Here is a 26,074-nt window from a genome sequence, read left to right as displayed (position 1 = left end):
GTGATGCTAAACCACTGCAAAATATAAGACCTTTTGAACAATCAATAATAACTAAATCAGAAAGCCAAGAGCTTGGCTCTTTTACTGTTTCCATGGTCATCCTGACACTGCTCTCTGAGTTATAGAGTCAGTGAATGTTACACTCTTCTAAGCATAGTCCAACTGCTCACTTATTAAGGTTCAATGAAAAAGATTCTGAAGAATTCTAATAATAGAACCATGGTATCTTCCACATAAAACACACACACACACACATATATAAATATAAATTATGAAGTTTCTTGCTTTAGTTGAAAGTTTGCCAATGATCTCTTATTTCTTAAAATATAGCACAGCTCGAGGGAATAGAAATGTCTAAAATTAGATAATTTGCTACTCTGTCTTTGTTGTCTTTGTTGCATACCAGAACAAATAAACTGATTTAATACTTGATAAATCTAATTTTTACAAAGAAAACTGAATCAGAGTCTCTGTATAGGTTTTCCACTCCCTCAGAAAAAGAAAAAAAAAAAAAGTCCAACTATCCAGCAAGCTCATTCAAAAAGTAAACAGGAACTCTTGGGACCTCCATGGCAGTCCAGTGATTAAGACTCCAAGCTTCCAGTGCAGGGGGCATGGGTTCAATCCCTGGGCGAGGAACTAGGGTCCCACAGGCCGTGCAGTGTGGTCAAGAAAATAAAAATAAAGAAAGAAAGAAACAGGATCTCAACTCAGCCAACACGATGGAGAATGAAGGGAGGAATATCATGAGCTTAACTACCCAGCAAAAGTGTTATAAAGCATACAGCTCTGAGACACCCTTATGTGTGGGCCTGTGCAAAGCCATTACTGAGGAGAGGGAATACATGACACGGATGGCGTTTCTTGAACACAGAGGTACTACAGCTCTGGGTGGGAACAGAAATGTCTTCTTCTTGCATCTGCCTCCGTAACAGAAATTGATCCAAAACCAAAATCTTGTTGGGAAGTTCAATGCTGGTAAATTTCTCATTTTGCATATTGTCAAATATATAACTTACGGCTTCAATCATTCATTTACATGTGGGTGACTGACTTTTTCTTGTGGTAAAAACACACAACATTGAATTAACCATCTTAACAATTTTTTTTCAGTTTTTTAAAATTTTAATTAATTTGTTTTTAATTGAAGGATAACTGCTTTACAGACTTTTGCTGTGTTCTGTCAAACCCCAACCTGAGTCAGCCGCAGGTGCACACACCCCCTCCCTCTGGCCCTCCCCCCGTCCCCGCCCCGCCCCTCTGCTCAAGGCTGATCCAGGGCCCTGAGCGTCCTGAGCCGCACGGCAGACTCCCACTGGCTGTCTGTTTTACACATGCTCATGTGAGTCTCCAGGTTACTCTCTCCACACATCTCACCCTCTCCTCCCCTCTCCCCAGCTCCATAAGTCTATTCTCTGTGTCTGTTTCTCCACTGCTGCCTGGTAAATAAATTCTTCAGTACCATTTTTCTAGATTCTGTATATATGCATTAGAATACTATATTTATCTTTCTCTTTCTGACTTACTTCTCTGTATAATAGGTTCTAGGTTCATCCACCTCATTAGAGCTGACTCAGCTGTGTTCCCTTTTATGGCTGAGTAATATTCCATTGTGTCTATATACTACAACTTCTTTATCCATTCATCTGTCGATGGACATCTAGGTTGCTTCCATATTCTAGCTATTGTAAATAGTGCTGCAATGAACAATGAGATACATGTGCTCTTTTCAGTTTTGGTTTCCTCAGGGTGTATGTCTAAGAGTGGGATTGCTGAGTCATATGGTGGTTTTATTCCTAGTTTTTTTAAGGAATCTCCATACCTACCGTCTTCCTTGGTGGCTGTAACAATTTACATTTCCAACAGTGCAAGAGCGTTCCCTTTTCTCCACACCCCCTCCAGCATTTATTGTTTGAAGACTTTGATGATGGCCATTCTGACCGGTGTGAGGTGATATCTCATTGTGGTTTTGATTTGCATTTCTCTAATAATGAGCAATGTTGAGCATCTTTTCATGTGTTTGTTAGCCACCTGTATGTCTTCTTTGGAGAAATGTCTGTTTAGGTCTTTTTCCCACTTTTTGATTGGGTTGTTTGTTTTTCTGGTATTGAGTTGCATGAACTGCTTATATATTTTGGAAATTAATCCTTTGTCAGTTGTTTCATTTGCTATTATTTTCTCCTTTTCTGAGGGCTGTCTTTTCACCTTGCTTATAGTTTCCTTTGCTGTGCAAAAGCTTCTAAGTTTAATCAGGTTCCACTTGTTTACTTTTGTTTTCATTTCCATTACTCTAGGAGGTGGGTCATAGAGGATCTTGCTTTGATTTATGTCATCGAATATTCTATGTTTTCCTCTAAGAGTTTTATAGTTTCTAGTCTTATTCTAGTCTTACATTTAGGTCCTTAATCCATTTTGAGTTTATCTTTGTGTATGGTGTTAGGAAGTGTTCTAATTTCATTCTTTTACATGTGGCTGTCCAGTTTTCCCAGCACCATTTATTGAAGAGGCTGTCTTTGCCCCAGTGTATATTTTTGCCTCTTTTGTCAAAAGTAAGGTACCCATGGGTGCATGGGTTTATTTCTGGGCTTTCTATCTTGTTCCTTTGGTCTATATTTCTGTTTTTGTGCCAGTACCACACTGTCTTGATGACTGTAGCTTTGTAGTATAATCTGAAGTCAGGAGGGTTGATGCCCCCAGCTCCATTCTTCTTTCTCAAGACTGCTTTGGCTTTTCAGGGTCTTTTGTGTTTCCATGTGAATTGTGAAATTTTTTGTTCTAGTTCTGTGAAAAAAGCCATTGGTAATCTGATAGGGATCGCATTGAATCTGTAGGTTGCATTTGGTAGCATAGTCATTTTCACAATATTTTTAAGATTTTTAAGTATTTTAAAGATTTAATTGTATAGTTCAGTGGTGTAAGGTATATTCACACTGCTGCACAACATAGCTCTAGAAATTTTTTCATCTTACAAAACTGAAACTCCATACCCATTAAACACTAATTACCAGCTTTCCCCCAGTCCTTGGTAAGCATCCTTCTAGTTCTTGATTTTATGATTTTGACTACTTTTGATACTTGACATGAGGAGAAGCACACAGTAAGTGTCCCTTGTGACTAGTTTATTTCACAAAGCAAAACGTACTTGAGGTTCATCAATGTTGTAGCATGGGTCAGAATTTCCTTTTTTAAAAAGCCTGAATAATATTCTATTATATGTATATGTGCTAAGTTGCTTCAGTAGTGTCCAACTCTTTGCGACCCCATGGACCATAGACCATCAGGTACCTCTATCCCTGGGATTCTCCAGGCAAGAATACTGGAGTGGGTTGCCATGCCCTCCTCCAGGGGATCTTCCCCACCCAGGGATCAAACCCAGGTTTCCCACATTGCAGGCAGATTCTTTACCATCTGGAAGTCCCGCTATATGTACATACCAATTTCTAAAAATTTAATCTGTCAAGAGACATCTGGGTTGCTTTCACCTCTTGGCTATTGTGAATAATGCTGCCATGAACACGGGGGTGTGAATTTCTCTTCCAGATCCTGTTTTGAATTATTTTAGGTATATACGCTCATAAGTGGGACTTCTGGATCCCAGAAGTGGGACTATGGTAATTCTATTTTTAATCTTTTAAGGAACCTCCACAAATAAGAAGGTGATTGATTATAAATTCAGTGTTAGAAACTCCTCACGACCCGTATAGCTGCCTTCCTCTTTGTTATCTGGTTTCATGATTAACAGTGTCTCCTTGTTCCCTTGACTACTAGGTAGTTCAGAATTAAATTCATGTCTTAATCATATAAACTGTGCTAGTCCTTGTAATCTGTACACTTGTATTTCTCTACTTTTCACTCAGGCTCTTTTGGCTTGCCAGTAAAGAAGAGGATTTACTGTAAAGAGACAAAGGCTGTAACGGGGAAGCACTAACCACTGAAGCCACATTTACCTCCTGTCTCTCTCTTGCAGGCTCAAAGCCTCTCTATTATCTGCTTTTTTCCTCCAAGTGCAATCTACTATCCTTTCTCAACCAACCAGGCCCATCCAACAACTCAGCTTCTGTTCCTTCATGATTAGAGCTTGCATGTGGCCATCACAGCCCCTCTGGCCCCCTCTCCTATGTGACCTTTCAGCTTCAACTTCACCCACTGACCTTCAGTTTCAAAGTCAAGGCAGGAAGCTGACCAGTCTAACTACCTTTTCTCTCTAGGACCCTAGCCAGCCCAAATAAGGGCCCTACCCAGCCTTTGGGCCAAGTATCCACTCTAGGAGGTCACTAGTCCATGGAATGAGGAGTGAACAAGCCTGTGTCTCACCCATGGGGTTCTCATTCAGCCTCTCTCTACCAATACATTTTGCTCTCTCTTTGGATTTGCTTTCAATATGTGCTTTATTTTTCCTTTCTGTACAAGAACTCCAAAATTCAAAGATTCCCAGGTTCTCGCTTATGGCTATCTCCACACTTTAGCCATCACTGGCCTGGAATTCGTATCTTAATTGTGTTTTTGTTTAATTAGCAGTTCTCCAACTTTCGGGTCTCTAGTTTCCTTTACTCTTAAAAATTATTGAGGACCCCATGGGTTGAATCTATTGACAGTATCATAATTTTTTAAGATTTTTTTTTATGTGGAATGTTTTTAAAGGCCTTATTGAAATTGTTACAATACTGCTTCTGTTATTTATGCTTTGGTTTTTTTGGTCCCGAGGCATGTGGGATCTTAGCTCCTCAACCAAGGATCGAACCCGCACCCCCTGCACTGGAAGGTGAAGTCTTAACCACTGGACCACCAGGGAAGTCCCCCATAATAGAAATTAAAGTGGAGAAAACTGTAAACTATTAATTCATTAAAATAACAACATTAAATTTGTTACATTGCAATATAAGTAACATTCTTTACAAAAATATCTATATTGTGCAAAACAAAAAATTTAAGTGGAAAGCATGGTGTTGTTTGCCACTTTTGCAAATCTCATTAACAGAAGATAGCTGGCTGTTGGTCTCTACTTTTGCATTCAATCTGCATGCTTGTTAGAAAATGAAAATAAAAAGGCGAATGGATCATCTTAGTATTATTATGAAAATACTGAATAGCTTTGACCTCACAGACCACAGTGAGGACAATGGGTTCAGTGACTGACTTGACTTTTGGTTTTGATTAACCTTCACTTTAGATTCTGTCAATTTGTCCAGAGAGTTGAGTTATTCCTTTTTGTTTTTAAATTATGAAAAGAGGCTTCGCTGGCTACCATATGTTGGAACGTTCCCTTCACCTAGGAACTGGGAGGGTAAGAGCCTTTTTTCCCCTTCCATGAACTGCCTAATGGCCCTAATCTATTTTCATCATATGTATTGGGAGAAGGAATGCTTTAGCTGCAAACCCCCAGCTCTCAACTGTAAGAAACCCTTAGTCATATTTCTAAGAAGACTAACATGTCACATTACTAGGAAGCATTTGAAGCAAGAGAAAAGATAATTGGGGTTTGTATGGCAACAGCAGCTGTTAGCCTCTCTAGATTCAAAATATCACCTACAAAGAAACACATTTGGGTTTACAAATTCTTTCGATAAATTCTCCTTCCAATACAAGCTTAGACACAAAACAGAATTTCAAGGTCTTCCCGCACATAAACGTTACTCTTTCTCTAGGTTTGCCTGGGTGCTTGTTCACCTGTTATCACCTTTCTTTACTTCAATAATAAAATGTTTTTGTGCTTTCCCACCCGTAGTCCCCAAACACAGGGTGCAGGTAACCAGATCCAGTTGGTTTTTCAATAGTATCTCTCCCAAGAGGACGGAAGGGAGAGAGCAAGTAAAAGAAAAAAGATACATAAGTTTGAATGCAACCACTTCCAAGGCTGCCTCTGGCAAATTTCAGAATCTTAAAGACAAATGCTTCCGGAAGTTATTCAATGAATGGGGAATATCCTGCTCAAGGCCAAAATCTGAAGCCAGAACATTGACGTATCACACAAAGAAAGTCTCTGAAGTATTCAGGGCCCCAATTACTGTTCACACATAGCAAAAACAACTGAACACCATAGACAACATCCACACCCCATAAAAATCCTGCTGTAATATTAACAGCGAATTACATGAGACCAGTTTACATAAAGTCTAGTTGTTAATGTTGATTTTTTAAACAAAAAAAGAAAAGCTCAAAAATTTTGCCCAAGTTGTCCTGGACAAAAAAGTTGCCGCTGAAATTGGAAATTGCTTATGGCTGATGTCATGAAGTTTAGCCTGATAGCCAAGGCTGTCAACTGTGGTTCCTCCTTATGAAAGCAGCTGGTGAAAGAGGTTTGGATCTTTGGTTGGTATGTTTTGGATTTCTTGAAATTTTAGAATTCGTAAGGGTCTAGAACAATGACTTATTCTTTAGATAGAGAAACAGAAGTCCAAAGGTACTAAGGGACTTATCCAAGGTCACAGGCATAATTGATTGCACAACCCAGGCTTGAAACTTGGGTCTATGCTAAATGTCAAACGCTAAAAAGTTTAAGTAGCTTTTTCAGGATTGAAATTCACAAATTTTTAGCCCTGAACATTATTCAAACCAATAAACATGCAGATAGCAAGCAATGAGCAAAAGTAGAAAGCAAACATTAGTTGCTGTTAACAATGCTATCTGATACATGTAGGAGAGTTGAGAGTTAATGCTAAGAGTCACATTACAAGGAGAAAACAATTTTTTCCTTCTTTCTTTTCTTTTTGTTGTATCTATAATATGAGAAGATGGAGGTCTGCTAAACCTATTGTGGTCACTGTTCCACAGTATATGTAAATCACACCATCACACTCTATACCTTAAACTTATGGAGTGACATATGTCAATTTTGCAGTAAAACTGGAAAAAAAAATTACTGGGTTGGCCAAAAAGTTCATTCAGGTTTTTCCATTACATCTTATGGGCAAACCTGAACGACTTTTTGGCCAACCCAATCCATATACAGTCAGTTTTACTAAACAAAAATGTTTAAAAAGTGTAAGTTTTTAAATATTATCTTTGCAAATGACTGCATGAAAACTAATACTCTTTAATTTCAGATAAAAATTATCAAAATGTAAACTCAAGTTCATCTTTTCTTGAAATGAACAGAATTTCTGCTGTAAAAATAACAAAGACCAGCTTTTGAGGCCCTTATATAAATTACCTCAGGTAATCCTCACAACAACCCCATAGGGATGCATTATTCTTCCCAGTCCACAGTGAGTAAATTGAGGCTTATGTGAAGGGAACCAACTCATCCACCATTACTCAGCTAAAAGATGACAGGGCTGCAAGTCAGAGGTGGTTTTCTCTGGGACCTAGGCTCGTGCCTCAGCCACCAGGAGGTCTGGCCCTGGCTATATGAAGGCAGTGAGTTAACAATGATTTTCCCCACAAATCCAGACTGAGCTCCACCTGACAAAGGCAGGAGAAGAGAATAAAACGCCAGCTTCCTCCATATCAGAGAGCTGGGAAACGGGGGAAACGAGGGCTTCTGTGCGATGACTAGGTTATAAGAATGCAAGTGAAAAGAGCAAGGCCTTCTGGGTGAAAACACGGAGGAAATCAACCAGTCTGGTTTCGATTCATGTGAAAACTACTGCTGAGGTTCCAGTTCATCCAGCTCTGGACTGGGTCCCAGAAACGGCCACGGACAGAACACGGCTCCTGCCTTCACACAGCTGGGCTAAGGGAGGTCAAGAAAGCAAGGGAATCAGCACTTACTAAGTATGTCCCACGTACCAGGCAGGCACTTTTAGGAGCTATACAGGTGTTGTCTCTTTGAATACATAATCATATTCTGAAACCTGCATGTGAACTAATAATTATCACATACATGCTGAAGTGGAAATTTGAACTAAATGCTAGGAAACTCTTAAGAAGAGCCTTTTGGGACTTCTCTGGTGGACCAGCAGTGAGGACTCTGAGTTTCCGCTGCAGGGGCCGTGGGTTTATTAACCCCTGGTCAGGGTGCTAAGATTCAGCATGCTGTGGTACGGCCAAAAACAAAGCAAATAAACAACAGCAACAAAACCGAACAAATGAGGATGTGTATGTGTGGGCTTCCCTTGTGGCTGAGAGACCTGGGTTTGAGCCCTGAGTTGGGAAGATCCCCTAGAGAAGGGAAAGGCTACCCACTCTAGTACTCTGGCCTGGAGAACTACGCAAACTGTATAGCCCATGGGGTCACAGAGAGTCGGACACGACTGACTTTCACTTTCACGTGTGCTACAAGTCTTTTTTTTTTTTAAAGAGCCTTTTAACCTACCCTGGAGGTAGTGCAACCTGCTCAGGAGAATATGTTTGGGGCTTTAGGCTAACTCTTAAAGATGAGAGAGGAGTTTCTCAGGGCAAGAGGTCAGCAAAGTGACCTCACGTACACGGGCAAGCAATAAGGCTGAAACCTGGGTAGAAGAGTTGTGATAGATGGGGCTGGAGAAGTGGGCAGGAATCAAGGAATTTGGATTTTATTCTACCGGAAGTTATGGAGAGTTTACACCCAGAGGAGTGGCCTAATTAGACTAGAACTTTGGATATCTGATGACAGAGTAGCCAGAGGCTGCGACAAGAGACAGGAGGACTGGTCTGGACTTTACTTCAAAAGTCCAAGCAAATGTTGCGGGAGACAGAAGCCTGCAAAATCCTCCTGGGAAGAGACAGAGGGGGAGTATGGAGGCCGCTCTGAGGTAGTGAGTCAGGCCAGGGAACTGGTTGCCCTCAGGTTTGAGAGGAAATGCAAATACATTACAGGGCTCCCTAGGTGGCGCTAGTGGTAAAAAAAACTCTGCCAATGCAGGAGACATGAGACACAGGTTCGATTCCAGGGTCGGGAAGATCCTCTGGAGGAGGACATGGCAACCCACTCCAGTATTCTTGCCTGGAGAATCCCATGAGCAGAGGAGCCTGGCAGGCTCAAAAATAAATTGAGACCCCACAATATACGGGGTCTCAAAGAGCCGGCCGCAACTGAAGTGACTCAGAACACATGCACACAGATGCATTATAATGCACTTTTGGCTAGGGCCACTTGTGTGTGTCTGTTAGTTGCTCAGCTGTGCCCGCCTCTTTGCGATCCTGTGGACTACAGCCTGCCACTACAAATGGCTACTTGATGATGCCATTTACTGAAGGGATACAGGAAAAGAGTATATATTGGAAAAAAAGAAGTATTTCTATTTAGAATATGCTAAATCAGAGGTGGCCTGGAGACCCCTAGGTAGGAATGCCAAATTGGCAGCTACAGTCTGAGCTCAACTTCAGGAGGACAGAATGGACTGCAGCCTTGAAAGCTGCAGGTGTGGGATAATTAAGCCATCAAGAAAAAGTAGGTAGCACAAGGCGGAACCCTGGGGAGCACCCGTATCTAAGTCTCTGCTAGGGAACGAAGAGCCAGTGAGGAAATCTGGAGAGAACTCAGGGTTTACTACATTTTAAACAGCCCACAAATTACCCAGCCACACCACCAAATTGCAAGTACTATTCTGGCTCCTTTCTCTCCTATCCATGACAGACAAGCTCTGGCAGGAAGAACCTGTGGAATGGTTTTCACCACTCTCCAGCCCAGGACACAGGATGAGATGGCTGGATGGTATCACCGACTCAATGGACATGAGTTTCAGCAAACTCCAGGAGGTGGTAAAGGACAGGGAAGCCTGGCGTGCTGCAGTCCATGGGGTTCGCAGAGTCAGACACAACTTAGTGACTTCAACAACAACCAGTCCTGGAAACTAGCTGCACCTGAGTGATTGCAACCGCTGGAGAAGCTGTGCGAATATGGGGAGCAGTCTTTCTGCAACTGTGTCTGCTGCTTCAATGAGCTGATGGTCTAATACTGATCATTTTCTTCCTACACCAAATGAGTATTTATAAACATGTAACCTTCACTGGTAATTGAGAGTAAGCAGAGTTACCACTCCTCCACCTGAAGGAGGTGAACAAGGAGATGTGTGGATTGTGGCGCCTACGTTCAGGGTGCGGTGCTGAAGGAGCTAAATAAACAGGGAGGGCCCCCACTCTGGAAACAAAAACCCCTCAGAGTTACCACCACCCTAGGCCAGTAGCATCCATTCACAGTGAAACAAAGAAACACAAGCCCAGCAGTGAACACCAGCACTGCATCCCAGGGGCCGGGAAAGACCTAACGCTACTCCCCTTTCTGCTAACATAAGCCTCCAGCTGGTCAAGGGGCAGACCGCTTCCAAGACTGACCCGATCAAACAGTAGGTGTTGTAACAGGTGACAGCAGTCAGCCACCGCAGGGACTGGAAAAGAATAATGGCTTCCTTCGCACACACTGGCTCTAGGGAGTTCTCAAGCTTTATAGCGAAGGAATAAATGTCATTTGGCGCTTAAAGGGGTATTTTTCATGGCTCTCGTGCTGTCGAGGTGCCTGGGAGGAATACCTTCAAAGGTGATGGACAGGAAATGCCACCTGAGCCCCTCTGGGCTTTGAACTTTGCCAACTCAGAGACAGGGGTATGAGAACTGCAGTTGGCATCTATAGTCTGTGTAAGAGAGAACTCAAAATAAAAAGTGGCAATATACTGGGCTACCCTGGTGATCCAGCGATTAAGAATCTGCCTGCCAACTTGGGAGAGAGGTTCGATCCCTGGTCTGAGGAGATACCACATGCGTGCTGCAACTACTGAACCCGTCTCTAGAGCCTGTGCTCTGCAACAAGAGAAGCCACTCAATGAGAAATGCACTAAAACTACAGAAAAGACCACAGGCAACAATGAAGACCCCAGCGCAGCCAAAACTAAACAAATGGCAAAACACGCATGCACACAGAGATGATGATTCTCATACTCTAGACGGAAGTGGTTAAAAGATTTGTGATATGAGACTGATTCCTAATGTTGAAATAAACCATGCAGGGCCACAGATAACTCTCTGAAAATCTTGGCCTATAAAATCCAGATTCCCAAACGAACAGAAAGTGACTGGATGGCTGGGCACCTCCCCTCCCGTTCTCTCCATCCACTGGAGGAAGGGTGACTCTTGGGACGAGAGAGTTGCTACAACCTCTCCAATCTTCAGTCACCTCTCAGAGCTCCACCTTCTCCTGAGGGTGACGAATGGTAGTAACTTGGATAATAAACTTTTTTTTTTACAGTATTTGACAGCCCATGTTTTAGAAATAACTGGTAAATTACTGTCATGATGCAGCTAAGATGGAAGATGGGACCAGGAAGGAGTGGAAGCATCCTAAGGAGTGTGCTGCCATAAGACCCTTCCTCCCCTGGGAACTGGCCTGCTAAATCCACAGGATAGAGATTCTAACCAAAGCTTACTGGTTCCCATCAACTGAAGACGTTGCTGCGAGTGACAATGATGTCGATAAGGAGCATTTGAATATTGAAGGGGACTTGATGCGTAGCGGTGCTGTCCCAAGAGTTCTATGTGTTTTGTCAGACAGTCCTCATCAGAACCCTGAAAAATGGATACAATTACTATCCCTACTTCACAGAGAAGGAAACTGAGGCACACAGAATAAAACAACTTGCCTATGGTGACCCAACTTACGGGTGCAGAGCTGAGACTTGACTCCAGCAGTCTGATTGCGGAGCCTGTGCCCTTAATCTCTGTACTGTCAACCTGATGGACTATGCTAATTCATTCACTCACTCATTAATTCAGTCTATGAATACATGCAGGCACTTCCCTGGTGGTCCAGTGGTTACGAATCCATCTTGCAACACAGGGGACACGGGTTTGACCCCTGGTTGGGGAACTAACATCCCACAGGACTCAGAGCAACTAAGCCTGTGTGCTACAACTACAGAGACTGTGTGCTGCAATGAAAGATCCCGAGTGCTGCAACTAAGACCCAACACAGCCAAATAATTACAATAAATATTTAAAAATATATTTTTAAAAATTACATGCAAAGCACTTCCAATTCCCAGGCACTGTACTGAGTGTCAGAGAGTCAAGTGGACACAGCTGCCGCCTTGCAGAGCTGATGCTGGACATGTGCAATAGTCAGATAACCACATGAATGAGCATAAAACAGAAACTCTGACGGCTACAAAGGAGGGGTGCTCAGCGCTACGAACACTCATAATCTGGGGACACGGACTGTTGGAAGATCGGGGATGACGCCCCCAAAGAAGGGAAAAGTGAGCTGAAATCTGGAGGATGAGAAGGTGAAGGACGGAAGCAGCACAGCCCAGGCAGAGGCTCTGGGAAAGGAGGGGACAGGGTGCGCACAAGGACCCGGGAGGGGCGGATACGGGGAGAAAGGGCACCGCGCAAAGTGTGGCTGCGGAGGGCAGGGCCAGGGCCAGCAGGCAGGTCATGGGAAGAATTCTGGCCGGGGTGCTAAGAGCAAGGGGAAGCCTGAGAGAGGTTTGACAGAGGGTATGTGGAGATAAAATGTGTATTCTGGAAAGATTCATATGGAAAACAGGCTGGACGAGGCAGAGCACATCTGGGACAGCCAATGCAGAGCTCCACGATGACGGGATGGTGATGATGGTGGTGAGAGCAGGAAGCTGAGAGGTATTCAGGAGGCAAAAATTCACAAATAATGGGCTGGACAGAGTCAGAGAAGGGGAGAGAAGGAACTCCAGAGAGCCCTGGCTCATGCACAGAGTTTATAGTCGCCTGGGGCTTCCCTGGTGGCTCAGATGGTAAAGAATCTGCCTGCAGTGCGGGAGACCTGGGTTTGGTCCCTGGGTTGGGTAGATCCCCTAGAGAAGGGAATGGCTCCCCACTCTAGGATTTCTAACTGGAGAATTTCACGGACAGAGAAGTCTCACAGGCTTCATGGGGTCCATGGGGTCACAGAGAGTTGGACACGACTGAGCAACACACACATAATCACTTAAATAGGGGACACTGGAAACACCAGGTGTGTGTGGAGTAAAAGGAGTCTGATTTTGCTTTTGTTTTTTTTTAATAAGTCTACTGAAACTTTAATTTTTAAAGAAGAAAACTTTGGGGAGGGTCATGCCACACAGTCTGTGGGATCTTAGTTCTCTAACCAGGGATTGAACTCACGCCCCCTGCAGTGAAAGCACAGAATCTTAACACTGGACTGCCAAGGAAGTCCCAGGAGTCTGATTTTAGACCTGGTGAGTCTGAGGTTCCTCTGAGATATTCGACAGAAAATATTAAGAAGGAAGTTGGAATTTCAGAAAAAAATGTCTGGATAGAGGTTAAAAGTTGGACTTTATGACCACATGGGCAGCAAATGCAGCCATGACAGGGGCAAGGCTGCCCAGAGAAGCAGGAGTCTCGGAGGGCAAATGCCGAGAAACCCCAACACTGAACCAAAGCTGTCCTGAGCTCAGAAACAGAGGAGAAAACAGCTAACAGGAGGAGAATCAGCAGGGTTCCGTATCGTGGATAGACACAAAGAGTATTTCAGGAAGAAACAGTAGAGCAAAATGCTGCCGGGAGGTCAAACACAATGAGGACATAAACTCGACTGTCAGGTGGACGCACATGGAGATCTTTTGTAACCACAGCCAGAGCTGTTTGGATTGACTGATGAGTATGGAGGCCAGACGGTCATGATTTCAGTCAAGAGGGGTAGGGAGGAAATGTAGAGGGAGACTATAGACTAGTCTTTGCATATGTTTGATAATAAGGAGAGAAGAGAGAGAGACCATTTGTGAACAGGGAAGTGAGTTGTTCTTAAAAAACAAACTTCATTTTTAATAACAAGAAAGTTGAGTTTAAAAGCTAATGGGTAGGGTGGGGGGTGGGGTTCGTCCCTGGTGACTCAATGGTAAAGAATCCTCCTGCCAGTGCAGAAGACGCGAGTTCCATCCCTGGTCTGGGAAGATCCCACACCCCTGGGGACAGTGAAGCCCAGGCACCGCAGCCACTGAAGCCCAAGTGCCAAGAGCTCGTGCTCCACAAGAGAAGCCACTGCAGTGGAAAGCCCGAGCGCGGCAGTTAGAGAGGAGCCCCCGTCACGGCGACAGGGGAAGCCCGCGTGCAGCAACGAGGCCCAGCACAGCCATAGATAAATTAAAAAAAATAAAAAAGCTGGTGGCAAGGATCCAGGCGTGGGGAGAGATTATTATGGAATAATGGAAAGGATCCAGGCGTGGGGAGAGATTATTATGGAATAAGACAAAGGGAAAGTAACAGCAACATAATATACTCATCAATTCCTAGCCACTTCCTTTCTGAACCACAGATACACTGTTTGATGTGGCCAAGATAAGAAGATGACCACCTTCTAAAATAGTAAGGGACTTCCCTGGTGGTCCAGAGGCTAAGACTGCGCGCTTCCAATGCAGGAGGCCCGGGCTGGATCCCTGGTCAGGGAATTAGACCCCACATGTCACAACTAAGAGCCCACATGCCACAACTAAGACCCGGCGCAGCCAAATAAATATTTTTTTTTTTATAAAAGTCATAATTTTTAAGTCATTTCTAAAAAACATAAAATAAAATAGTAATATGGATGTGGAGAGTTCCCTGGTGGTCCAGTGGTGCTGTGGCCCAGGTTCAGTCAGAGAAAATCCTACAAGCTGAGCAGCACAGCTAAAAAAAGTTTTTTAAAATAAATAAAATAGTAATACAATGATCCTAATACGGCCACCTTTTGTGGCAGATACCTCCTGTAGGGAGCATATAAATGATTTCAACCTACTACACACTCTATTGGATCTTCTTAGCACCTGATTTAAAATGCAGGGCAATCTGAGTGCTCCTACGGGTATTCAGGCTACAGAACTGGTCTAAAAGTGGGATCAAAGGGACCTTCAAAAGTTCATAATTGTAATGGAGGTGCCATGATAAAATCTGGGGCCAAAGAGTGCTCTCGGAATATGCATTGAGTACGGCTTGACCAAGCCTTTAAGATAACATTCAGATACTGAACAAAAGAGAACTGAACTACCTATACGATGACATAATAGGAAGAGACAGGCTTGTTCTTAAGAGATTCCAAGGTTTGTGACCCAAATAAATACTCCCACCATCAGAGTTTTCTTTTACAAAACCACCTTCAGTGAATTATATTGTATGAATAAATAGTAAGCAACTAGCATGTCAGAACTCGAGGACTCTTGTTCTGCTAAGTAGGAAGGTTTATATATATATATATATGGGTATTTAATGATGATATTTAAATATTTATACATATTTAAGTTTATTATAACTTATTAGCACAAATTCAGAAAAGAACGGCTACCTCGTTGTTTAGGGGCTAAGTCTTTCGACTCCTTTGCGAACTCCTTTGCTCCTTTGTAGCCCGCCAGGCTCCTCTGTCCATGGGATTCCCCAGGCAAGAATGCTGGAGTGGGTTACCACGCCCTCCTCCAGGGGATCTTCCCAACCCAGGGATTGAACCCAAGTCTCTTATGTCTCCTGCACTGGCAGATGGATTCTTTACCTCCAGCATCACCTGGGAAGTTCCGAGAAGGCAGCAAAATTCCAGAAGTGACATCAATTCTTCTGTAAGTACAAACCCTGACATGCACCATGATGGTTGATGAGCTGAAGCCAGTTGGCTGTAGCACTGTGTGTCTGAGCTGATCAAGGTGAAGGTGTTCTGATGACCTTCCCACCAGCAGCAGGAGTGGCCCGACTGCACACTAAGCCTGGGCACAGCTGAAGGGCTTTATACATGGGCTACTCGTCATCACTGCAGAACGACCTCACCCTTTGGGTTCACCCCTGCAGGCTTACTGTAACCTGTAGTGATAAACAACTCATCCACGACACCTTGTTAATTAAACACTCAAATTCTTTAAAAAGAATTATTTTAGCAATGACTAAATTCATGGAATAACACAAGCTTCCAATTCATTAATTAGTGATCATCTTAGGGCACTTCACTGCAATCATGTTGTCCTAGTTGTATGAAGAAATTGGTTTGGTATGGTTAGAAGAAAATTTGTCTGGGGGTCGAGGAGGTCCTAGCTCTGTCACCACTATCTTGACATGTGATCTACCCAATATATATCACTTAATCTAGGGGAGAAGATTCCCTGGTGGCTCAGTGGTGAAGAATCTGCCTGCCAATGTAGAAGACTAAGAGACCCTGGTTCGATCCCTGGGTCGGGAAGATCCCCTGGAGCAGGAAATGGCAACCTGCTCCAGTATTCTTGCCTGGAAAATCCCACAGATAAAGGAGCCTGGTGAGGCTACAGTTCAGGGGGTCACAAAGCATCAGACAGAACTTAGCGACTAAACAACTACAATAATCTAGGGGAAGGTGACATTAGATAGAAGAATTAAGGTTCCTTTCAATTTAACCTTTTCTGTCCCCCACAGGGATTCTGAATCATCCTCTTTTAATATCTTTCAGTTCAGTCACTCAGTTGTGTCCGACTCTTTGTGACCCCAAGGACTGCAGCACGCCAGGCTTCCCTGTCCATCACCAACTCCTAGAGCTTACTCAAACTCATGTCCAACGAGTCAGTGATGCCATCCAAACATCTCATCCTCTGTCGTTCCCGTCTCTTCCTGCCTTCAATCTTTCCCAGCATCAGGGTCTTTTCAAATGAGTCAGTTCTTCACATCAGATGGAGCTTCACCATCAGTCCTTCCAATGAATATTCAGGACTGACTTCCTTAGGATTGACAGGTTTGATCTTGCAGTCCAAGGGAGTCTCAAGAGTCTTCTCCAACACCACAGTTCAAAAGCATCAATTCTTCAGTGCTCAGCTTTCTTTAGAGTCCAACTCTCACATCCATACATGACTACTGGAAAAATCATAGCTTTGACTAGACGGACCTTTGTTGGCAAAGTATGTCTGTTGGCAAATGTGTCTGTTTTTTAATATGCTGTCTAGGTTGGTCATAGCTTTTCTTCCAAGGAGCAAGTGTCTTTTAATTTCATGGCTGCAATCACCATCTGCAGTGATTTTGGAGCCCCAAAAAATAAAGTCAGTCACTGTTTCCACTGTTTCCCCATCTATTTGCCATGAAGTGATGGGACTAGATGCCATGATCTTAGTTTTCTGAATGTTGAGTTTTAAGCCAACTTTTTCACTCTCCTCTTTTACTTTCATCAAGAGGCTCTTTAGTTCTTTTTCACTTTCTGCCATAAGGGTGGTGTCCTCTGCATATCTGAGATTATTGATATTTTTCCTGGCAATCTTGATTCCAGCTTGTGCTTCATCCAGGCCGGCATTTCTCATGATGTACTCTGCATAAAAGTTCAATAAGCAGGGTGACAATATACAGCCTTGATGTACTCCTTTTCCGATTTGGAATCAGTCCATTGTTCCATGTTCGGTTCTATCTGTTTCTTCTTGACCTGCATACAGATTTCTCAGGAGGCAGGTAAGGTGGTCTGGTAATCAGTGTCTTTAAGAATTTTCCTTGGTTTGTTGTGATCCACACAGTCAAAAGCTTTGGTGTAGTCAATAAAGCAGAAGTAGATGTTTTTCTGGAATTCTCTTGCTTTTCGATGATCCAACAGATGTTGGCAATTTGATCTCTGGTTCCTCTGCCTTTTCTAAATCCAGCTTGAACATTAATATCTTTAGATACCTCCAAAGGCATCATTTTGCACATTCACAAAATTGCTTCCTAAGCAACCGTTAGGACACAGTAAATAACATTAGGACATTACAGTGTTGCTGCTGCTGCTGCTGCTACTGCGTCACTTCAGTCGAGTCCAAGTCTGTGCGACCCCATAGGCGGCAGCCCACCAGGCTCCCCCATCCCTGGGATTCTCCAAGCAAGAACACTGGAGTGGGTTGCCATTTCCTTCTTCAATGTATGAAAGTGAAAAGTGAAAGTGAAGTCGCTCAGTCGTGTCCGACTTGTAGCGACCCCATGGATTGCAGCCTACCAGGCTCCTCCGTCCATGGGATTTTCCAGGCAAGAGTACTGGAGTGGGGTGCCATTGCTTTCTCCAAATAACATTATTGCCAGGTATACTGAGTTGAATACTGTCCTCCCAAAATTCATATCCACCTGGAACCTCAGAATATGACTTTATTTGGAACTAAGGTCTCTGCAGATGTAATTAGTTAAAATGAGATAATACTGGATTAGGGTGGGCCCTCCATCCAGTGACTTATAAGACATCATGTGAAGACACAGAGAGTAAGGCGACGTGAAGATGCCGGCAGGAAGACTTCCCTGGCAGTCCAGCGGTTAGGACCCTGAGCTTCCAGTGGGTTTGACACCTGGTAAAGGGAACTGAGACCCCACATCCGGCACTGCACGACCAAAACACAAAATAACAATAATAATAACTTTTTAAAAATAACCCTTAATTTCCCACTGAAATGTTGTGAAGTAATTAGCCTCCAACTAATAAAAAAAAAAGAAAAAGAAAAAAAAAACCCTTAATTAAAAAAAGTAAAAAGATGCGGGCAAGGACTGGAGTGACACATCTACCAGGCAAGGAACTCCAAGGATCCAGCAGTCCCGCAGACTTTCAGAACACATAATATTTTTATTTAGGTTTTTTAGTTGCTTGCTTCATATATCTATCTTACCAATTTCAGCAAGCAGAGTATGGACAACAAATTCTTCTATACACCTAAACCTGTCATTTAAACACAAGATGCACTCATCGCGTCCTGTTGAGAGTAATTTTATCCTTCTGGTTAAGTGCCCAGCTTTGGCTGTAGCATCCTGAATGGCAGGAATTGCAATGCCTTCCCTCTTTCCTTCAACAGACCTTTTACAAAGTTTCCATAGTGGCCCAGGAAACAACACGGAAGCACGTGGTCTCTGCCTTCAGGCAGATGACAGTCAGGTGAAGGAAACAGACCCATAACCAAATGAGGCAACAGGCAGGATGGAAAGCATTTAACAGAGGCAGGGATGGCTCCTGACCGGCAGTGTGGGGTGAGGACAAAGCCCAGGCTCTCAGGTGCACAGAGTCCCTAGCTCCACTAGGAGGTGTTTCCTGGCTACGTGAGCCAGGGAAGCATGTGAACTCTCTAGGCCTTACTCTTCCTATCCGAAAAATGTGAATAATATTACCTACATCACAGAATTACTTTGAAGCTGGAATGAGGGAATATATGTAAAGCAGAGTGCCTGATGGGGCTTCCCCAGTGGCTCAGCAGGTAAACAGTGCGCCTGCTCTCCAGGCAGTGAGGTTCGATTCCTGGGTTGGAAAGATCCCCTTGAGGAGGAAATGGCAATCCACTCCAGAATTCTTGCCTGAAAAACCCTACAGACAGAGGAGCCTGGCGGGTTACAGTCCAAAGGGTCTCAAAGAGTCAGACACAACTGAACACGCAACACGCAGAGTGCCTGGTACGCAGTAATGCTCAATAAAGGTTTATCCTCTTTCCTTTTTCATTCCCTTGGACAAAGGATACGAATTTGGACTATAATAACCACAAGAACTACCAAAACGGTAGCATCAAATCCATACATGGTCAATTTCACTTATTTTTATACAATAACCTCTATTCTGAATGCTCACCACTATACAGAGCAATCCCTTCCTCTCATCAAAATCAAACTTCCTGTAACACATATATGAAATTAATCTTCAAAGAACAGAGATTTTATAAACATGGGACCTTGTTCAAAAACTTTCCAGTGACTATTTATCTTGGCAAGATTTTAATAAAACTTTTGGCTCCCTAACAGTTTTGGGTTTTTTTTTTTTAAGTTCTTCCTGTCATTGGTTTATCTATTTATCTGGCTGCACTGGGTCTTCCTTGCTGCGCACAGGCTTTTTCTAGTTGCGGCAATCAGGGCTGCTCTCTAATTGCAGTGCTCTGTCTTCTCATCGTGATGGCCTCTCTCGGTTCAGAGCACAGGCTCAAGGGTGCTCAGGCTTAGTTGCCCTGAGGCATGTGGAATCTTCCCAGATCAGGGATCGAACCCATTTCCCCTGCATTGGCAGGATTCCTAACCACTGGACTACCACGGAACTCCCTCCCTAACAGTTTGGATGAAGAAGGGAAAATACACAGATGAGCATGAGTTTTTTCCCCTCCTGCCGTTCATTGTGCCTAAAATACTTTTTCCTTCCTATCTTTATCAGTCTCCACGGAGCTGCCCCAGACCGTTCTCCACTATTTTCTTCTGACCCCACTGGCTTGCCAACATCATATTTACCAGTGTAGTGCTAATCCTGCTCTATTTTTTTAACTTTGTGTTATTAATATTTATTTCGTAAGTTCACGTTACATTCTGTCCCAAGCTGAACAAGCTCTTTGATATCAGGAGCCACATGTTAGAGCTGAGCAGAACGGTTTGCACACAGTTGATATTTACATATTTGTTGGCTGACTAGAATACATAAGGCATTATGACAGAAAAAAATTTTAAAGTCCTACTTCATCGTGTTAGCAGTTAGCACAATCTGACTGACTTCTTTCAACATTAAAACAGAAGGCATTTCTGAAAACTCAAATGCAGGATGAATTAAATTACTGGCATAACTTCTTCCATTGTAGAAGTTAATTTCATTGTGAAAATCATTTTGAATAGCAAGAGAACTGTACAAACAAACTATCTCAGAATTTAAGCAGGTACTTACTACAACCAGCTATATTAATATATACTATATATACTTAGTCAACAACTTACTTAACAAATGATTCACCAAGTCCCTAATTTGTACTACAAAGAACCACACTAGCTAAGATCCAATGGGAGAGATGGCTAAAAGCCTGGCCGGTTCCTTAGTGAACACTTTAATGGAGGAGACAGACTTGACAACTTTTCACAAAACAGGTTAAAAAAGCAGTACGATATAACTAACCTACTGTGTGTGATAAATTTTAACTGGGAGGACTCAGGGACCACTTGTCCAAGAAAAAAGGAAAAAAAGAAAGAGAGAAAACACAACATTTGAACAAGACCTTGAGAGATAACTGGGACTGTAGACCAAGATGGCAGAAGGAGGTTCTGGGCTACATGATCAGAAAGAACAAAAGCTATGGACATGAAAATAAACCACCTTCAGTTTTGTTTCTCTCAGTAGGTGATCTAACTTGCTACTTCACGGGACGAATAAAAGATCATTCCTCTCTTATATCTCAAAATGGCCTCTGTCCTTCCCTACCTTAAAAATTAAAAGTCTCCCCACTCTTCCCCAAACCTAAATTCTCCAAATTGTTCTGGACCCTCTAGGTGCTCATCTACTATCACATCTTGTTCTAGCACTCACCCTCTCTCTTACCCTCTCCTTTTGCGGCCAAACTTGAAAGAATGGTCTCTATCTGTGTTACCGCTATTTCATTTTTTTAAATTGTGTTTGTTTATTTTTGGCTGTGCTCCGTCCTTGTCGCTGCTCAGGCTCTTCTCTAGCTGCGCTGAGTGGGAGCTGCTCGCTAGATGCGGTGCACAGGCTTCTCACTGAGGCGGCTTCTCTTGCTGACAGGCCCCAGGGCATTCGGGCTTCAGGAGTTGCGGCTCCCTGGCTCTGGAGCACTGGCTCAATAGTTGTGGCTCGGAGGCATAGCTGCCCCGCAGCATGTGGGATTTTCCTGGCTCAGGAGCAGATCTGTGCCTCCCCCTATATCAGCAGGCAGATTCTTCACCACTGAGCCACCAGGGAAGCCCTCTATTTCATTTTTAATACACTGCTCAGTTACACAAGGTTAACTGCCTCTTCAATCTCTTTTATGCAGCAAAATAAAGTGAAATAAGGATTTACTTTCTGTGTTTTAAAGCAAGTGAACCAATAGTATTTCTTCTAAAATATATTTGGTATATTTAGGAAACAGAAAATTTACGGTCTCTGAAAAGAATTTCTCATGTCCAGCAAGTAAATTATTCAATAGGTGAGATTCTGTAAGCATTTTTAGTAAAGAACCTCGTATTGTAGTGATTAATGAAAATTCTGAATGTTAAACACCTTGTTCTCTCACTATATTGTTCCCTAATGCAGAGCTCTTTACAATTCTTCAGATGAAAACAGGTAGGGTATACAATTCATCTTCTTCAGCAATATACAAGAGAGAATTTTAAGGAAATTATTTCATTCAAGCCATCTATTTTAGATGATCAAGTAAGATGAGATTTGGTTATCTTGACACCAAGCTGACACACCTAGAGAACCATTTTAGTCCAGTTCCTATGATCCAGTTTTCTGGCAATTTCATTTACTAAAGGAATGATGATACAATAAATAGCCAGAACTCTCTAGAACTTACTTTGCTCACCTGTCTTGCCTTCAAAGCCAAATTTATCAGCACCCATTAATCCCCAATACTGATTTCACAAAATGCAAAGAATCGCTTATATGCTATACACACTTGAGAAGGTTTTTTACAGATAGTGAGTGTCACACATACTATTGCGTGAACTACTGGCAATAAATGGATCTCAGATCATCTTTTCAGATTTTCTTTTGTGATAAAACTTCAGCTCACTGAACAATCCAATTATCTCTCCTTGCCTTTTAAAAGTAAATTTATACTGCACACACCACACTTGTTAAAAATGGCTCTCCTTAAAAAAAGACAACAATCTGTATCATGACCTTCAATTCCATCCTAAGGAACAGGGTTTACAGATCTCCCAAATGCATTAGATCTTACAGGATTCTGTAAGTATTTGTCAATATTTGACTGTTATGTGTAACAATATTGTTAAAATATTGTTAAAATATCCATAAAGATCACCCAACAAGTGTTTTCACTATAGATCAAATAGCAAATGTCAGGCTCACGTCTTCAGACTCCAAAGCAGGACTGGGTCAAGACTAGAAAGGAAGACCCACATTCCATGTACCTAAATATGTTAAAAGTTGTAAGTCAAGTTAAACTATTAGACATGGTCTCTTCCTCCAATCTAGACAAACATGCCTTCAACCACCAGGAGGCACAGGTATAAAGTCAGAACTTTTAGACCCTCTGAAGTTCCCGTCACAGCATGAGACAGGTGAGGGCCAGCCCATGCCCCTTTCCACTCCCAGTTCAACGACACCTTGAGGGGCCTTGCCCACCCATGCGGACCTCCTACCACCTCAAACCACTGCCCCTGAACCACCTTTCAGGCTAAGGGCACACTTATTAGTTTTATCCTCCTCAGGACAGATCCAGGGAAAAGGCCCATGGAGGCCCTAGAAGCAAGCCCTAACCTCTATGGAGGCAGGAAATTTCCAGAATCAAGTACCCAGAGCATGGGGGTGGGTGGAGTGAAGGCTGAGGCTGGACACAACCTCTCGCCCCTCAGATCCTTCACCCTGTGGGGAGGCGGGCCAGAGAGGGGTCCTCTAATTCCCAGGTCCCAAAGCAGGGCCTCTCTTGCCCATGGGTAAAAACAATACTGGAGAATTGACCAGATCAGCCATTTAACCAGTTTAATATACTAGTTTGTAAATAAATATGTAAAAAGAGGATTAAGTCATAAAACCTGAAATTCTAATCTCTGATCACTTCAGTTCCCTCAAGATCTATAACCAAAGGGTCTAACGTTTATCTGGATCAACTCAACAGACTAAACCTAGGTTCTGTGCTTTCTTACCAAATTTATACAAACAGACAGAATTCTATCCACGTGGTAGAGGGCTGTAAGAAGACCCCAAAAGAAAAAAGGAGATCAACATCAAGTACCAAAGTCAAGATCAGACTCGCAGGTCTAGGAGAGCATTTTCCTCATGTTCTGTCACTTATGTGGGGCCACATATGGCGCCATGCTCAACCATCTCATCAAAGCCGCCAGTATCACAGCTTGCTCTTGCCAACCCCCAGAACCAAAACCCCATGACCTTGTAATGCCCCTATCCTAACCGCCGTGAAGGTGAACATGTATATCAAGCTGGATCTCATTGGCATTTGATGCTGATGACATCTCTCCCTGCACCTGACCAGTATTTGCTGCACTGCAATTTCCACTTAACTTAGCAAGAAAATTAATTTGCTAATTTGAAAAAGAAAAAACACGAATAAATAATTTTCATCACAATACACATATACATACTTCACAGGAGGGGAAGTATTTCAACTGGAAATCTTATTTATGGGTACTTACTGAGATTGTACCATTGTCTAGACCTATGGACAGTCTTCTTGTTTCCGGGTTAAAAGACATGCATGAACATGGAGCTGAAAGAAATGAACATGTTGATGAAATTAACAAAACGATGATGCTTGTGGATTCAGGGGTGACTAACTAGCTCAAAGTGTGTGGCTACTTTTTTTCCCCCCACTATTTCCTGACAAACAGTTCATGGAACTCCCGCTCACAAAAAATAAAATCAGTAATTTTACAACCAACCCTGAGTTTTTCAGTCATCCTTTTAACGACTATAACAAATAAGATACTCAAACTGCACAGGTTCCAAGGGGCGTGGTCTTGGCTGTTCTGTCAATACCAGTCTAAATTTGCTCGAGTAGATTAAAAACATTGTGCTGTTGTAAGCCTTCTGTCACCAATCTCTCTCTTCCATGAAAACCCCATCTTTAATGGAAATAATCCATTTTTTCTGAACTAGGGACACGAAAGAAAGATCTTATTTGCGCCCCCCTCCTTGCCCTGCACACAAAAGAACAGAAATCTATTTTTTTAAATTCAGAACTGATGTGTGGCATGTGGACTAACAGAAGTCTTTTACTGTCAGTATTCAAAGCAGATGTAGGAGGCTGCCAATGGGAAAAGGGCTTGGAGGCTTTGTCTCAATCTAAAAGAAAACCAGCTCAACACACGGCCAGGCTCCAGAGAAAAGAAGTCAGGTGAGTCAGTTCACCCAGACTTGGACAGGGCCTCCCTGCTGGGGAGGACTGACCCCCTCGCTACCCCCACGCCTGAGTGAAGGGAGCAGGCTTGGAAACCCCAAATTGCCAGGTCAGTTTCCAGTTCCCAGCTCTTTCTCTATATGCTTATTGGTAAGAATGGGGGCCTTTTGACAACTTTATTTCATACCGAAACGGTGTTCTACAAAGCTCAACATAACTTATACTAATTTTTCTTTTCTTTTCTTTATTTATTTTGCCTATACCACATGGCATATGGGATCTTAGTACTCCAATCAGGGACCAAACCCACTTCCCCTCCACTAGAAGCTAAGAGTCTTAACCACTGGACTGCCATAGAAGTCTTCAACATAATTTTTCACAGTAGCCCTACAGGTCATGAACTACCCATCATCAAAATCATAATCAGCATCAAATATTTTTATTCATATTTTTAAGTTATAATTAGATGTCTTAACAAAGGTCACACAGGGTAAAAAAAAAAAAACTGAAGGAGGCTCAAAGACAGATTTCAAACACCTTTAAACTATATATATAAAAAAAAACACACATTTCAAGTTCTGCTCTAACAGAACCACTTCATAAATACTTGGTAACATCTTTTTGATTCTCTATACAAGGGCCATGACCAACAACAACAAAATCCTCTGAACTGCTAAAACTACTTACTTTTTTCTAATTTTGAGACATGATATATTTAATAAATAGAAATATGTACCCCCCTGCCAATCTTTCACCAATGTAGCAGGATATCTTCTTTTTGTTTAGCCACAAATTTAAGCTAGATTCCCAAAAGAACACTGCTGGGAAAAAAGCAATCAAACAATATTTAATGTACTGCCCTAAGAAAGCCAGTCTTACTCATCTTTGGCCTATAAACTCTGTTGGCAAAATCTCTACACACATGCTAAGATGCCAGGTCTCACACATGCCATAACATGTGTGCAAGATTAAAATTTAATGATTCCATGGAAAACTATCATGTTAGCTGAAAAAAACAAAAGAAAAAATTATACTGATTATAGTACTACATAAAGGACACATATATAAAAATATACATGGAAAAACTCAAAACAGTTCTTATGTTGAGTGACATGAGTATTTCTATAACATGGTCTTTACTTATTATTTTGCTATTCTTGTTAAAAATTTTAAATATCTAACAATTTATTATGATATAAGTATGCATATATGAAGCAAAATTGTACTGCAGTCCAAGTGGCTACACATAATAAAGAAAAATCTCATGACTCAGCTCCATCCCTGACCATATAAAAGTATTTCCTATGTGATTTACTTGAAAGTTCCTATCAGGTTATGTAATAATTAGAAAACCCACTAATCTCTGAATGCGATTTAAAAGACTTTTTTTCACAATACTGTGCAAGCTACCCTTAAATCAACATTGCTATTTCGTTATTCCTTATTTTACCCCCATTTACTAAATTTTTTGTCATTCTTCAACAAAAATTTAGAACGCTTACTAT

General features: G+C 42.4%; 1 protein-coding gene across 1 annotated transcript in view; it reads right to left on the bottom strand.

The window, feature by feature from the left end:
* The window catches only part of WDFY2 (WD repeat and FYVE domain containing 2), a 184,354-nt gene that overhangs the window by 74,147 nt on the left and 84,133 nt on the right, over window positions 1-26,074 (bottom strand). Inside the window, exon 3 of the mRNA XM_061133282.1 lies at window positions 23,866-23,939. Within this exon, the coding sequence (XP_060989265.1) occupies window positions 23,866-23,939 (74 nt within the window). The remainder of the gene's footprint in view (window positions 1-23,865; window positions 23,940-26,074) is intronic.

Source organism: Dama dama, chromosome 30 (genome assembly GCF_033118175.1).
Source record: "Dama dama isolate Ldn47 chromosome 30, ASM3311817v1, whole genome shotgun sequence".
In the NCBI taxonomy this organism is placed as follows: domain Eukaryota; kingdom Metazoa; phylum Chordata; class Mammalia; order Artiodactyla; family Cervidae; genus Dama; species Dama dama.
The sequence above is the reverse complement of the archived record's forward strand: the minus strand, read 5'-3'. Positions and strand labels throughout refer to the sequence as shown.